Below are 16,982 nucleotides of genomic sequence, written 5' to 3'. Positions count from 1 at the left end.
TCTTGTGCTGTTAGCGCCTGTGCTGGCTAAGAGAGCTTTCCGGTTGCCTGGACCGGCTCTCCTGAAAGCCTCTGAAGCCTCCGAAGGACCAACCCTTGTACAAGCACTGGTGCATTTGGCTTTAGGTCTTGGGAGTGGACTTTGTGAGGATCAATAAAGATTTCGCTGTCTGCAAGCTATTCTTTTTCTTATCGAGTTCCTTGTCCGTTGTCGAATGGAAGCACCCACCCCGCCCCTCAAACCCCAAAAGGCAGCTCTAGTGTGCGTTCCTGCACATCTGGGTTTAATTGTGTGGCCCTTAGTCAAGTCATCCTTTTCATATTGGTGGCAATGCAAAATGGCCCAAACTCAAGTGTCGATGTAGCCCACTGTGGACTCCATTTTGTTCTATGCAACTATTTTGGCCTCAGCCAGCCCAGCCTTTAAGCAAGCATCGCTGTGGGCAGGGAGCTCAGGGGGGAAATCGGTGATCTCCCACCATAGCTTCTGGTTGACAGCCGCCAACATGGCATCTGCGTTGGCCTGGCAGGTGGTGAGTGGCGTTAGAATACATTTTCTTGCCAAACGCCTCCAAGATCTTTTCTTGCTTGCCCAGGAGTGCCAAGGCCGAAATCTCTGAATAAGATTGCGACTTGGAGTACACTGTTGTGTTGCTGCTGCCATCCCTGAGGAATGTGGGTCCCCTTCCGTTTTCCTGCATTTACCGCTGAAACGCCTATTGATATGCTGGGTGGAGTGCGGCTTGAGCTATCCTTTTTTTGGCAAGCGCTACTACGTCTTTCTGAAGTTGGATTCCCATTCTAGCACTAGGTTGTAGCACGAGAACTTCAGCCAGTACCCCTGCCTCCGGTTGTTCCACCTGTGGCTGCAGGATTCCTAGGTACTCAGCCAGGCCCACCAGCCGTTCGTGAAAGGCTTTGGCAGACGATGGAGTGTCCGGGTCCTCCTCCTCGTCTGTGTCCAGTGTTGTGTCCTGCGCATCCGGGGGAGCCAGATGAGTGCTGGGTGCCGGCAGCTGTGGCGTGCTGATTATCAGTGCCGGAGGCTGATGAGGTGGCAGATCCAGGGCTGTCGTGACTGGTACGGGAGCTAAGGGCTGAGCTGGACCCAGGGGGGGCAGAGCCCGGGGAGATTGCGGCTGAGTAGGAACATGTCCTGGACCACATCTGTGGTGATCACATGAGTGCGAGGAACTTCTCGAAGAACCTGTCTTCACAGGCCGGACGAGTGCCTGATGGTATAGGCATAGGGGTTGGGACCGGAGGCTGCTCGGTCCTGGGCGAGCCTAGTCTAGCAGCATAGGGCAAAGTACATCGGCCCTGAGAAGAGGATGGATAGGATGTGGACCAAGTGGCAGGGGTGACCAATCCCATCTGGAAGTTCTTTCCACTAGCTGGTCCCCGAAGGTAAAAATGTGTCCGATGAGCCGCCATTTTGTCAGGCCTGGTGGCTATTTTGTTTTTCTCCGTGCCACGTGCCTGCGTCATGGAACTTGCTGAGCTGGGACCGGCTTTCACCACTGCGCTGAGCGGTGGTGGCGGAGGCCTACCCTGCACCTCAGGTCGGGCCTGGTAGGCGGAGTGCCCTTGGCTGTGCCGTCGGTAAGGCCGATAATGGAGCCTTTGCGGCCCCCCTTTGTTAGGCAAGATTTGGTGCAGTACACTTTGGGTACACCACAACAACCTTGACCTCCTGGCAATAGGAACCCAACCTTTGGTATACGTCTGCATTACACAGGTTGGTAGTGTGGCTGAACAGCCAGGCTCATCTCAAGAGGGGTCAATGTGAGCAATAGGCGAGATACACAGTGACAAGTATCCAAATAAACTCTCACACACAAGGTTTCTTGATTAAACAATTTTAATTTATTTAACAGTCAGTTTGAATAAGCCTTCTTCAGAAAGGGCAATAGAATACAAACACACAAATAAACTCCGAAATACACACTCTTAGTTTCTCTAAATCAGCAAGTACACATTTGGGATGGCACACAGACACTTCCAACACCCTCGGTTGACTTAAATAACTAGGACACTTTGGACATATTAATCACTGGCACATTCTTTTGTTCTTGTGCCTCAGTCGTGGAGACAAGAGGGAGAACTTCTGGGGACTTCTGCAACACAACAGGATTGTTGGCGACAGCAGGCAAACTTCAATTCAGTGGTTTCAGCTCCTCACGTCTGACAGCAAATAGCAACACTGCGGTTCTCGGATACCACTTCAGGCTTTCCTTGCTTCTGGGGTCCAGCACTCTGTTGAGGCGGCTCAGGCTTGGTCAGCCCTGCTTTAGGGAAGTCCTGAAATCTTCCTGGCGCTCGGGTCCGACTTAAAAACGATCCACTCTGTTTGGTGTTCCTCTCCCTGGCACTTCGTTTCCAGCAGCAGTGGCAGTACAGCCAGCTTCGAGAGGATGTCCAAACGAGTTCACTTTAGAGTTGATTGGTCCCACCAACTCAAAGCAAGAAGTCCTTGCAGGAGCTTCTCTGCCGATACGAAAGTGGAGTTTCAGCACAGTAGCAGGTCTTCACCAGGCTAACCAACGGTCCAGGAGTTGCAGCAGGCGTCGTCTTCAAGTTCTCTTCATCCAGTGATCGACTTTGCCTTCCAAGCCAAAAAGCCTCGCCTTTTATGCAGGTTGCTCCGATTCATTCTAGACTTGCTGTCAGTCACCCAGCAGGGTGGCTGTCCTTGCCGGACAATCAGCTGGCCAATCACGACAGAGTGCATGTGGGTCTCCTAGGAGACTAAGCACAGGGAGTTTTTGGCACCACCCTTGCCTCCTGCCCCTGCCAGACACCCTGGAGCCAGAGGCAGGCTTCACTTGTGAATCCTGCCAAAGACAAAACAAAAAACCCCCCAAAAAATAAAAACAGACCTAGTTTGGCGCGCAGAGTAAATCTAAAGGACCTTTCTGACAAAAAAAAAAAAATGGTGAAAAAAGAAGACCGGGGCTATTTTGACAAAATGGGTACCCATGGGTGCCTTACCGTGGCTGCAAACGCAGCCTGCGGAAAAAGCACACAATGGTAGTAAAAAGTAAACCACTGCCACCAGCCATTAATTGTAGAAAGGGTAACATAAAAAATGTTACATGAGAAGCTAGACAAAGGGGATACTATTGTAAGATAGTGTGTGCTGGGTCTAGAAAGTTACAAACTTAAGTGAAGTCAATTTCACTTTACTGCTCTGGGAAACAGTAGTTTATCCCAGAGAAGGTATTCAAACCTTTGGGCAAGGTCGAAGACTTCCCTGTGCCACTGCACTGAAGGTTCTTTGTGAACACAATGTAAAAGATGATGCCTATGGAGTTTGTCAGACTCCATGACCAAAAGAAACAGATTAAAATCACATTGAAAATACATGAAAGGGAAAAAAGGGTCTCACACTCTCCAGGTTAAAAAAAATCAAGTCCTCAAAGTCCAGCAAAGTTGCTGGGGGTCTTTAAGGTAGAGCGAATTAGAACATTTTTGAGAATTCTGCCTAAGAAGCACGCGCTAAAGGTGCACTGAATTAATACAGCAGGCGTCCTCTTCAAGTTGTTCTTCCTTTCCTTCGTCCAGTGGTTGACTCTGCCTTCCAAGCCAAAGGGCTCGCCTTTTATTCAGTTCTCCCCCATTCATTCCAGCCTAGCTGCCAATCACCCAGCAGGGTGGCTGTCCTTGCCGGGCAGTCAGCCAGCCAATCACCAAAGAGTGCATTTGGGTCTCCTAGGAGACTAAGCGCAGGGAGTTTCATGCACCTCCCTCACTTCCTGACTACCCCAGACACTCTGGAGCCAGAGGCGGGTTTCACTCGTGAACCCTGCCAAAGGCTGAATGAACAAAGAGACCAAACCTGGTTTGGCGCGCAAAGCAAATCTCAAGCAGGACCTTTCCACAAATGGTGAAAAAAGACGTCAAGATGCCATTTTGACAAAGATGGCTCCCTTGTATGGTTTACTGTAGCTGCGAACGCAGCCCGCGGTAAAGGCATACCAAAAACTAGACAAGGGGGATACTGGGTAACCCCTCCAGAACTCTATTGTAAGATAGTGTGTGCTGTGTCCAGACAGTTACAATGGTAAGTAAAGTCAATTTTGCTTTACTGCTCTGGGAAACAGTAGTATATCCCAGAGAAGGTATTTAAACATTTGGGAAATCTGGAAGACATCCCTGTGTCACTGCACTGAAGGTGCTGTGTGACACAATGTAGAAGATGATGCCTATGGAGTTTGTCAGACTCCACAACCAAAAGAAACAGAGGTAAAATTCACATTAAAACACATAAGAGTGGGAAAAAGGGTCACACACTCCAGGTAAAATAAATCAAGTCCTCAAAATCCAGCTGGGGGTCTCTAAGGTGGAGGAAATTTGCACAGTTCTGAGAATTCTCCCAAACACTGACTTGATGGGTAGACTTGGGGTTGCTGGAGATTGGATTTCCCACCAGTGGTGGTCCTGGTGAGAGGTGCCCAGGAGTTGCCGGTGCAAGGATTCTTCCAGTCAGGTCCAGATGCAAGATGAAACTCCTGGCAATGAAGGAATGAAAGATTCACTGATGCAGATCTCTTCGGGACATACACCGGGGAAGGAGAGCTCCAGCAAAGGCCACCGTGCCCAGACAATGGCAGGCGTCCTTCCAGTTGCGGTTGGAGAAACATCTCTAGGACAGGATACCTTGATGCCGGCACAGTGAAATTCGCAGGGAAGGCATTTTATACCATAAGCTGACCACCAACGTTCGAGGTACAACTGCGGTACAGCAACACTTCTGGTGGGAACAGCACAGAAGAGCTGTTCTGCCCACAAGTTGGCGCAGGAACACTTCCAAAGGGTATATACGGCTGGATCCTCAAGAAGGCGTCACCAGTAGTTGGTCTGACTAGTTTCTCAGGGTTTTCGAAGATCACGTAGTCCAACAGAGCTTCACCAGGTCTGATGCAGGAAGGGATGACAGCACACCAACCCACACAGACCCCCCTGACATACCCCACAAAAGCCAAAGGATTTCCAGACTTAGAAAGGCAGACTTAGTAGGTCAAACTACAATATGGCCGAAGAATAAGCACACATCACATGGGACAGCCATTTTAGGGTACTAGCCATGCACAGAAATACGAATGTGCACACTAAACATTTTTCCTAAAACAAATTAGCACAAGGCAGGGGAAGTGAAGCCCAAGGCATTACTTCCCCTCAAAAAGTCAGAACAAGTTCAAAAACAGAGCAAAAAGATCGGGGTTCCCTAGGAACTCTGGAGGAAAAGTTGCAAAGAGAAATCTTTCCCAATAGCCTCAACGGGAGCCCGAATTCAGGCTGCTCATAGCATCTGCAATGATGTTCTCTGCCAGACCAGATGCATCACTGTCAGACATGTTCTTCTCCAGAGCCCAGAAACAGTTGCAAAGAGGCAATTACCCCGACTGACACCACCCTGCTTGTGAGGCAGTGCATGGCCACCATGTTGTCCGTCAGGATAAACACATTTGCCTTGCACAGAAGGAAGGCAGGCAATTCGGGCCAGCCTAATAATCTTCAGCTCCAGTAAATTGTGTTCTTGAGGTTCTGCCAGGCCGCTCGCTGTAGTGCAGATTAATGAACTTCAGGCTTTCAAGGAGTCATACATAACCACTGTGTGGATGGGGAAAAGTCTGACTTGAAACCCATCCGACAGGTCACCTGGAAATGAGACCACAGACTTTGAAGTAGTCATTGGAGTGGCCCCTTGTATAACCGTTTTCACATCGACAGGGAAGACCAGCCAAGGAAGACTTCCTCCCTTAGGCTGGTGGGACCAAATAGCCTCAAGACCTTTGTTTACCCCCGACTTGCTGCGGCTGTCTTGGGATGCAGAATCCCAATACCCAGGGTACCTGGACCATTATCGAGTGCACAGTCTTCCGAAGATCGAGTCCGGCTGAAACTTTTCAGGCATCCGAGTGGACCTCCAGAGGCAGGAATTCTTCACCAAAAGTCCCTTCACCAGAGTGCAGGACCGAGTAATCAAAGAGACTCCAACCAGTGATATTAGTTTCTTCTTAGTGCTAAGAAAAGAGTGAGCTGAATCCAATGCTGCCGACCCCTTCTCCCGAGAGCTGCTGCAGAAGCCCGCCACAAGGTCCCCTCCACCCTTTCATCGCCACGACCAAGGAGCAGGAATCAAGGTCTGCAACATTGCATCTAGAAGAAAGCAAGCTACCATTTCTTGGGTTGTGGGGCGTGGGTTGTAATTACCTTGTGCCATTTCCGATGCTTCCTGGCTTGGGAAGTGCTGTTTTCTTCAATTGAAAGTTGACAACTCATCTGTGCAGGCCTTGCAGCTTGTGCACTATCATGTAGTCTCCACTTGAGCCCCTGTATTTCTTCAAGAACCACTGACTGGTTAACTACCTTTTCTTCTGAAGATCTGCATCAGAACTGGCACGATCCATTTGACTTTGGCTGTCCTGGTTTCCCAAACATCTATCTTCTTGATCCTATTGGCTTTGGCAATGCTAGTTACTCCATAGGTTTTAATTGTGAACACTTTTATTGCTAGGAAACAGACTGCATATATCCTTCTGGGAGAGTGCACTGTTATTAACAGTTGCTAGTTGTGTTCTGTCAAACTTTGAAACTTTCCATTACATCTTCAAGATGATATATATAAATTCTGATACAGACCTCTTACTTGGATACCTGTGTGAACTGATTTCATTGTACTGCTCTACAGCTCACTTGACTCCCTCCTAAGATAAGCCTGGCTGCTCAGCCACTTAACCGACTTGTGTAATACAGGCTTATATTAAGAGTTGGGTTCCTAAAACCAAGAGAAGTCATATGAAGTCCCACACCACTTGGACTTTAGAAAAACATACTCAATAGTCCTCAGTTTGGGTCCTCAGTTTGGGAATACCGTGCGTGCTGAGGAAAGAGAACGTCAGACCTCAGATTTGTCAGTGGGCATTTCCTATCACTAACCTCAGGTACTTCCTGTACTTGGATCTCCATGACGCCTGCATCCATGTGCTGAATAATCTCCAAGGGACCAGCCATTCTTGCAGATAGAGAGCGGGAAGGATCTGGGTCAATGATGATGATGATGATTTTAGGCTTGTTCTTGAACATGTTCCATAATGGGACGAAGGCCTACACATCTTTATTCAGGACCAGAAAGTAAAGGAAGTGCCAGCCTTTCGTTCTTTCTGAACAGGGACCCTACTCTATGGCTCACTTCTGACCAAACACCGCTAGCAGCAGAGGATCCGGAGGCAACGAAGGCCCTGAAGGAGGCTGGCCATAATGTTAAAGAGGGGAGTGTTAGGCAGAAACCTGTGCAGTTCCCTTGGGGACCACTGCAAAAGGCTTAGGACTACAGGTGTTGGCAGTAAACCCAATTGGTAGCAGTCTGTACCACCCAGATTTACCTGGTAGCTGTGGCTGAGCAGCCAGACTTCTCTCAAGAAGAGTTAGGCAGTATATAGAGTATGCACATTAGGTACAAAAATACAGTAGCACAAGCAAACACTGACCAGAACTTTGGTATAAAAGTATATAATTATTTAAAAACACACTTGTAGAAATACACTGGCACTAATTTGTCAAGCAAGTTCAAACACAGTGATTAGAAATATATACACCTCCCTGATTAATTATTCGACAAGTCTTAGGAAAAGAACACCACTTATCATCAAATACAGAGGTGAGCGCTTAACCAAGATGACACTCCAATAATTATTTAAAAAGGGAGGGAAAAGGCAGAATTAGGAAAGCACTCAATACCAACACTTTTAAAAGAACCACAGCAAGTCAGGAAAAGCAGAATCTACTGTAGAGCAAGAAAGCTCATAGGCCAGGCCCACTCTTGGAGAGAGCAAGGCGGAATGTGCCTAAGATCACACAGTTGAAGTACACTTTAAAAGTCTTTGCAGATAGTTCAAAAGGAGTTGGATCAGTTCAGAAAGGTTAGTTAACCCCAGGATAGAGAGTCAAGGATTTACGGGACACCTTGAACAGTCTGTTGCAAGGGAGACCAGGCAGGACACAGTACCTGAAATGGTGAGAAAGCTCCAGCGGGGGCAGTTGTTCCTGGCACCGGGTCCAAGTCGGTGCTTCGTCCAGGGGAAGAGAAGATCTCGACGTGGAGAAAAGCTGGAGGTCGTTGCACTGCCAGGGAAGAAACCAGCCACGGAGTTTCCGGGTCAAAAGGTACTACCCTTTTGTTCGCGGTAGTGGTGAAGCGTGGCTATCGGCCGCCGGGGTGCTTGGCACGGGCGATTCGAAAACGAGACTATCCAGGAAGGTGAAAAGAGGACGAACTGGTTAACCCCACCAGTTCAAAGGAAGAAGACTCTCCAGGAAGAAGATCTTCTCGGTCGTTGGGAAGTGTTGAGTCGGTTCAGCAGTGCTCCACCGGTAGTGTTGTTGCAGGTCGGCTCAGCTTCTCCCTCTTCAGATTCTTTAGGTAATGTGGCGACTTCTGAAGTTCCAGTCCCCAAAGCCCTGCTTTAATGAGGAAAACCCCCATTCACCAGTCCTAGCTGTCACTCAAACATGCTAAGTGGTGAGCCGGGCGGCTCACCACTGGGCCAATCACACAAGAGTGCGACTTGAGTTGCCGAGGCAACTCAATCCAGGGTGCCTATTCCCCCACCCCCCCTCCCACACATCCTGTAGACCCAGACAGAGTGGCACCACTTTTGGAGGCTTCTGTGCAGAAGCCCGCCAAAAATGGAACAAAGGGCTCAACTTGGGTTGGAGTTACAGAGGCAAACACAAACGCCATTTTAAAACAGAGTCCTGGCAAAAAGACCCAACCGGGGAAGAATAATAAATAAATAACCCGGCGGTATCTTTAACATTGCACCAAAAAAGTGGTGCGTTTAAAATGAATGGGAAAATCCCATAGGAAATATTCCGGTGGAATATTTTGCGTGGTAACCACTGCCACCAGCCGGAAACTCGACGAGGAGGGACTGCACAGTGCCCCCTCGGAAATCAGACCCAGGGGCAATCTAATTACCCCTACTTCCACAATATGATGGTTTGTACTGGTTCTGTTCACAAATTAAGACTAGTAAAGTCAATGGTGACTTTACATGCCCTCGGAGACAGTAGTCAGTCCCAGGGTATGGAGTCTATGTTTGGGGGTCACTATGACAACCCTGTTACACTGCACTGAGGGTGCAGTGGAACACATCCCAAAAACACATGAAGCCCTATGGAGTAAAAGACCGCATAGCCCATAAAACACATTACAAAGTCAAAGGATATTCTCAAATGATGCCTAACAGTGTGAGAAAGAGTCTCACTCTTAGCAGGAGAAAAAAATAAACCCCAAAAATCCAGCAAAGCTGCTGGGTGACTCACTAGGTTTGGGAAATTAGCCTATAAAGAGAATTCTCCCTAACAGGGAGGCAGTACCCTTGAAACATAACCTGAAAGGCATATACGTCCGATGTGGCATGAGACAACCTTCCTTACTGCGAGAATGGAATGGATGAAATCCACATTGGCTTGGCATTGGGGGCCGATGTGGGGGACAGCAGAGACTGTAAAATCTTCTCTGTAGACACCTCTGCATCTACCTTGGTGGCAAGGACAATACAGCGGCTCCATGCCGGATGGGGCTTGATCCCTGCGACAGTGTACAAAAGCGACAAAGGGATAAAAAGAACACCACCCAGGAGCAGACGTAAAAGGCTACTGAACTAGGAGAGAGAAGAATGGGTTTGCTCTCAAACTGCGCTCACACATGAAGTAACAAGCATATTGCAGATTAATTAAGTAGTTTTAATCAGTGCCGTTGCAGCCTGACACGTGTTTCGAGCTTCCAGCTCTTCTACTGAGGCTGCTTATACAAAATTATAAGACATGTTTGAAAGACAAAAACATATATCGAGCGTGGTTCAATAATAAAACAGACAAGAGCCCAGACCCAGGGCAAGCAAGGCAGTTAGGGTATACCAAACAGAAGTATAAGTTATGATAATAGACAAATACGCCGAATGCACAATACAATTCAAACCAGTTCAGACAAGAGAGAAAAATTAACATAAGATGCGCATTTCGGTGGGAGAAAACATAATACATTAGAGAAACAGGGGGGGGGGGGAAAGAAAATTATTAAGTAAAAGAAGAGAAGGTGTTCAGACAGAGATACATGTGAAGAGCCACAGACTAGTATAATTTTACCTTAATCTTGGCTTATGTTAAATCTAGTTACTGGAGAAAAGACAAAAGTAGAATGGTTGTACTAGTACAAGGTCTGTAATTTTACTACACAAGGGAAAAGATTGAACCCCACTTACCAGTGGTTGAGGCTAAATGTTTAGGTTAATTAAACGTGGGCTCCCTAAAAAAAAGCAATTTAGGGTTCTTTCACATGGCATGCCCAACTGGTATTGTTCATTTATACTGATGCGAGTGGTGATCAGCCGATGTTTACATGCATTTCTCTAAGACTTTTCATGAGCTCTTGCTCTCTTCTTTTGGGTTATTACCCATTTAATTGGCTATGCCCTTGCAAGCTCTATCAGTCCCATTTTCTTTCTTTATATAATATCCAATTTAATTTACAAACAGGCGCCCGCCTCATTTACGGTCCTTGCTAGCACGAGCGACACTTACTATGCGCAATTTTATACAGCACATGTGTATCTCTAATTTACCACTGCCATCTGTGCGCAGCCTTTTTTGATTTCAAATTTCACTAGAGCAGTTTCTTCCCTCAGAATGCATGTCTCTCTGTCTTTGCATTCTGGTTGTATGTTTTCCTCTTTCAACTGAGCCTAGGCGCCCCCTTGCATGACTTTCACTAGCATGCACACACTCTGTGCACGTGTACCTATCATGCGCCTTTTAATTTTGGTATACGTGTACCTTTAATACATTATTGCCTACTGTGAGCAACTCTTAATAGTCTTAATTCTATGGATCGGGCATTCTTATCAGAATACAGGTTTCCTTGCCCTTGTATTCTGTTCGCCGTCCTGTTTAATCACGTTACCTAGACTAGTCCATCATGGCGCACGGTTTTCCACTTATTTTTGCTGTGTTTTGCCCGTGCACCGGCGTTTTCGCTGTTGCTTCCCTCCCTGGTCCTAGTTAACCCAGGACACAGAGGGTCGTCGTTTGGCTCCAGTCCCTCGCATAGCAGTGAACGCGCTGGTGAGTCAGTGATGACAATTTGCACACGAGCCCTATCCGTGAGCATCACTTTTTCGATAATTCCTTGCTACTTTGGATGATTGTAGAGATAGCCCACTCAATTGGCTAATTGACCCTTTGTTTTTCTTCACGCAATTTTACGCCTGGAACATCGCCCGTGCTACAGCAATACAATAATTAACAGATACGTTTTTCGTGCAACTGCAAAGTAATGGTATGTCAATTTTCAACTTCATATGACTTGTGTTAATTTAGTCAGCCAGCCTCTTTTTAACATAGGCATCCCTTCTCTGTTTTTTAGGGAGCCCACGCTTAATTAACCTAAATATTTAGCCTCAACCACTGGTAAGTGGGGTTCAATCTTTTCCCTTGTGTAGTAAAATTACAGACCTTGTACTAGTACAACCATTCTACTTTTGTCTTTTCTCCAGTAACTAGATTTAACATAAGCCAAGATTAAGGTAAAATTATACTAGTCTGTAGCTCTACACATGTATCTGTCTGATCACCATGAACATCTCTTTTACTTAATAATTGTGTTTCTTTTCTTCCCCCCCCCCGCTGTTTCTCTAATGTATTATGTTTTCTCCCACCGAAATGTGCATCTTATGTTAATTTTTTCTCTCTTGTGTGAACTGGGTTGAATTGTATTGTGCATTCGGTGTATTTGTCTATTATCATAACTTATACTTCTGTTTGGTATACCCTAACTGCCTTGCTTGCCCTGGGTCTGGGCTCTTGTCTGTTTTATTATTGAACCACGCTCGATATATGTTTTTGCCTTTCAACATGTCTTATAATTTTGTATAAGCAGCCTCAGTAGAAGAGCTGGAAGCTCGAAACACGTGTCAGGCTGCAACGGCACTGATTAAAACTACTTAATTAATCTGCAATATGCTTGTTACTTCATGTGTGAGCGCAGTTTGAGAGAAAACCCATTCTTCTCTCAATTCCCATTTCCTGTGGGTAATTGGCAGGTTCCCACTCTTGCTCTCAGCCGCAGCCCGTCCACAGCCTCAAAAGTTGCCATCTATGCGCTGTACCCTGCTGGCCCTTTTCTGCCACTTTTCCATTTTATACTGAACTAGAAGAGCAACTGTCTATGCTGTGGCCTTGAAGTCTGGCCACCTCTGCAAGTAATCTTCAGCTTTTGACCCAACAGGTTCTTACTATCAATGGGACTATTGTGACGATTCACAGGATCTTGTCACTTCTCCCTAGAAGTGAGCTCGCTATGCAATAATGCCCCTAGGGGGAAGACTCCCCCTCTTGGGGACACAATTCCTGATAACCCATTCTGGGGAGGTAACCAAAAGATCAAATAATCAAAACCTTCCCTACAACCAGTCACTATTTGCTACTGGAATGTTTTCAGTGATCAACCTTCACCAACCACTCATACAGTGAAGTGAAGGTTTAAGTTACTTACGTGTATCTATTGTTCTCCAGCATGGGCCCGACATGGATTTGCATGCTCATGAGTATTCCCCGTCGTCAGGCTCAGTTAAAGAAAAAAAACTGTTTCACTTGAAAACTGTTTTTCTCCTCTATATTAATACTGCACTCTGGGTCATACTGCCCCCATCTAATGACCGTCTTTCTTAACTTCCACCCCTATTGGCCATCTTCAGATTTGGGAGGCACGTAAAGTGGCAGTCTGAACCAAGAAGAGCTTGAGGGGGAAGATGGGAGGATTTGAATGATGTGAATCCTTGCCAGACACATGCTGGAGAATAATAGTTACAGGTAAGTAACATAAACCTTCTCCTGAATGGGGTCTGGCATGGATTCACACGCTCATGAATAACGATTACACAGCAGTACATATCTACAACCACAGGAAATGGCAAAGCTCAACAGAAGCAATAAACACTCACCTCTGGAAAATGACTCCCCTCAAACAAACTGGTTGCGTACCACAGCTTAGCCGACTCGGGACTCCTCTCTGGAATTCCTGTTGATGCAGTAAAACCTTGTGGCGGTGCATGTGGACCTCCACGTAGCAGCCCTGCAGATTTCGAGCAGGGGCAACCCGAGAGAAACGCTGTTGCTGCAATGGCTCTGCTGGAGTGAACTCTTGGATGGCCTGGCAGCGGCCTGCTTGCCAGTCAATGACAGCGCATGATGCAGCCGGAGAGTCACCTGGAGATAGAAGCTTAAATAAGTCCTTTCCTTGATGTAAAGGTCCAAAGTTTACAAACAACTGCAAATTCTTCCTACGTGCCATGTAGAACTTCAAAGCATGAGCAACGTCCAGCGAATGCAAGGACCTTTACGCTGGCAACGATGGATTCGTAAAGAAGACTGGTAAGACCAAAGGTTTGTATGCAGTATTACCCTTGAACCTTGGAAAGACAAGTAAGGCTGCTTGCAAGACAGGACCCGAATCTCCCCAACCCATCTGGCTGCGGTGATAGCTACGAGGAAAGCCTTTTCCATGAGAGAAACTTGAGCAGGACCTCATGCATAGGTTCGAAAGGAGCTCCCATGAGCTTAGTAAGCACTACATTGAGCTCACAAGCCGGGGCAGGAGCCTTCACCAGCAAAGTCCAGAAGTGTCCCTTGAGGAACTCCTTGAGAAGTCTTTAAGACCACAGCAAAAGCCTGCCCGGACATCTGGGTATGGCAGCGAGATGCACCTTGATAGAGGCGTGAGCAAGTCCCGCTTTGGCCAAGGAAAGCAAGTATGGAAGAAGTTGCAGGGCTGTGACACGCATCAGGATAATCTTCTGAGTCCGGCACAACACAGAAAAGCGTTTCCATGTATGTCCGTAGCACTACGACATTGCAGAGGCTCTGACCCTCGCCCGGATGTCCTTACATTCTGCTGGTAAAGCATAACCTCCAAACTCTAGGGCTGTAGGAGCCATGCACTCCGGTTCAGGGACTCCGGGTCTTGATGCAGAATCGCCCCCCCCTTCTGTGGCGGGAAGGTCCGGAGACAGGCAGCCTGATGGACAGGGCCACTTACTGACTTAGCCAGTCCGGAAACCAGATTTGCCTCGGCCATGCTGTGGCGACGCTTATTATCTTACAGTGGCACATGGGTGTGGCTAGGTCAGGAAAAGATCTGGGGCTACGCTAAGGACGGGACTGTTGGGAATCGGGGCTAGCCAGCCTTTTGGTTGAAGACCCTGAGCTTCGATCTGGGGCTAGAGCCAAAAGACCCGGGGCTATAGCCCCCTGACCCCCCCCACCCCTAGCAATGCCTCTGCAGTGGCGAGTGTGTTGATCACACGTAAGGGGAGTGGAAACAGAAAAAGCATACAATAACTGTCCCTCACAAAGCAATAAGAACACATCCTACATGCTCCTCCATTGAGAGAACCTGCTGGCGAACCTCTCACACTTGGCGTTCACTGCTGTCGCAAAGAACTCTATCTGGGGCTGGCCCCATTTGCCCAACAGAAAATCCACCTGGTCCTGGTGAAGTTCACACTCGTGGTAAGAACGCAGTTCCCTGCTGAGCGAGTCGGCGATGGTGTTCTTGACATCCGGTAGGTGAAACAGTATGAGGAACATGCCTTGATGAATGGCCCAGTGCCACAGGTCCTGGGCTTCCTTGGAAAGTGCCAGCGAACAGATTCCCCTCCCCCCCCCTTGTTTCGGATGTAGAACGTGGTGGTGGTGTTGTCTGAAGATCTTCACCACCTTGCCCTTCAATGACAGCAGAAAAGACTTGAGGGCCCAGAATACAGCCCAAAGTTCCAGGACGTTGATGTGAAGGTCCTCTTCCTCCCGCCAGAGCCCTCTGGCGTGCAACTGTCCGGTGTGGGCTCCACATCCCTCTAGGAAGTGTCCGTGGTGACCGTCTCTGTTAAGGAGGAACCTGAAACAGAGTTCCCTGGATGATATACGGCCGTACACTCCACCACTGTATTGCCCGATGAAACTCATTGTTGAGGGAGATCTTGTCTGAAAAGTTCCTCGACAGCTGCATCCACCTCGCATCCAGGAACTCCTGGAGAGGTCTCATGTGAAGTCTGCACAGGTGAACAAAGCTGATGCAGGAGGACATCATGCCCAGCAGTGACTTGAAAGACCGAACCATTGCCATCTGAGTTGACGACACGTTCTGCACTTTGCCTTGTACGGCTCTTACCCTCTCCTGAGGGGGTAATGTCAAACAAGTCACTGTGTTGAGTCGGTGTTAGGATTGATTTTCTATACTCTGGCCTGGTGGACAGATGTATAGAAAGCCAACCTATATTGTTACAGGGACAACTCTGGGGAGCTGTAGCCAAACCAGCTTGGGTAGCAGTGACAGGAGGTCTAGGCGAAGTTCTTCAGAGGTGGTGAGCTTGTGAAGGGTCCACAATGAGTTCACACAATGGGAATCACATATTACACTTAGACAGGATGTATAAAAATACAATTATTTATTGGCCAAAACACTATAAAAAAATGACTACTGGCAAGCAGTTATTATAAACAACTAGATAAAATAGATATATACATTCACTTATTAGAGGGCATAATATTCAACACAAACTCCTGCAAAGGAAAGGTATGGTTATTGTTATGCACTCAAGGTCCACAGAGAATGATCCCTAACTTAAATTGTCCAGCCCTACGTTGTGTGGGGCCTTTTGCCCAATAGTTCAGGTAAAAGTTCCACAGAATCATTGAAGCAGGAAACAAAGGAAGAGGGTCTGAGGTTGCTTTTCCCTCCGAAAGTCGCAGTGCTCGATTTGTAGGGGTTGCAGGTTCTAGCTGGACTCCAGTTGTTGTAGTTCACTGTTGCAAGGACTCTCGATGGAAGAATGAAGCAAAACTCGATGCAGGCCACCTCTCAGGATTGGACTCAGATAAGCGATTTCGGATGGTGGTCCCCGCAGCATGGTTGGTCTTTCCATCCTATCTCGAGTCCCCTTGGTGCTAGGACGCCGATATTACGTAGAGGTGAGTCTCGTATGGCCAGCTGAGGATACCCAAAGTTTCAGTTCGAAACTCTGAATGGCGATGTGTCATTGTGCTAGCCCAAATTCAGAGCTTGACAGCCACTGGACAGGCCTGGGACACTTCAGAAGGCTCTTTGTCGGAGGGTACCAAGTAGACGTCAGGAATGGATGTTCCCTCCACTCCAAGGAGTGCAGCGCCTTCGCAGGACTGCTAAAGCTCTTCAGCAAGGCCTTCCTTCCAACAGGTCTCTGTTTTCTTTGTAGGTCTCACAACTGGATAGCATTCTTGGCTCCTTCAGGATCTGAGGAATGGGTGCAGTGGTTCTCCTCTTATCTGAAAAGCCAGGTAAGAGCTGCTGCCTCACTCGCCAATGACAGGACTAGCACACACACACACACACACCTCAGCAGTGGTCAAATCGGGATCACTGGCGGGAACATTCATGCACACCACTCCGACAGACTCAAACCAGTTTGTGGATTGGGACAAGACAGTCCCAGCCCACATCCTGCCAGCAAACACAGAGCCCTCCAAAAGCTTAAGCCAGGCTTGTCCAACCTTTCTGAATGTGGGGCCGAAGCATTAGCTTTTTGTCATCCAGTGGGCCGGCGAGCCAAAAGTCAACACCCTCACCCAAAGCAGTATATTAAAAAGCGATATTGTGTGACCTTCAACACAATAGCATCACAGGCAGTGATGCGCTATGCAGTCCCAAAGAGAGCTTTTGGTGTCAGGGGCAGCGAGTATCTCTAAGGGAGCCCCTCCATCAAATGATCCGAGGTCAGTTGCTGGTTATTTCTTTCAGGGTGTATGTGTTCATATTTTCCTGAAATTGTGGGGGCGACCAAGCATAGAGAAGGAGCTATAAGGATCTAGGGAGGGTTTGGGGAGGTTCCCCCTCCAAGAATATTTTTTCAAATATGTGTTTGAAATGGTGCATTTTACAGCAGA

At 47.6% G+C, this 16,982-nt stretch overlaps 1 protein-coding gene across 4 annotated transcripts in view; it reads right to left on the bottom strand.

Annotated features, from left to right (window-relative positions):
* Positions 1–16,982, bottom strand: part of LOC138447655 (neurogenic locus notch homolog protein 3-like) — a 798,580-nt gene that overhangs the window by 180,286 nt on the left and 601,312 nt on the right. The window contains exon 26 of one of the 4 annotated variants that reach the window (XM_069603880.1): positions 13,035–13,271. The exons of the other annotated variants lie outside the window; for them this stretch is intronic. Within the exon in view, the coding sequence (XP_069459981.1) occupies positions 13,053–13,271 (219 nt within the window). The 3' untranslated portion in view covers positions 13,035–13,052. Of the gene's footprint in view, positions 1–13,034; positions 13,272–16,982 lie in introns of those variants that run through there. 4 annotated transcript variants of the gene reach the window in all.

The sequence above is a fragment of the Ambystoma mexicanum genome, chromosome 3q (assembly GCF_040938575.1).
Source record: "Ambystoma mexicanum isolate Mex_15411 chromosome 3q, UKY_AmexF1_1, whole genome shotgun sequence".
NCBI lineage: Eukaryota > Metazoa > Chordata > Amphibia > Caudata > Ambystomatidae > Ambystoma > Ambystoma mexicanum.
Note: the sequence above shows the minus strand (reverse complement) of the source record. Positions and strands in the feature narration are given on the sequence as shown.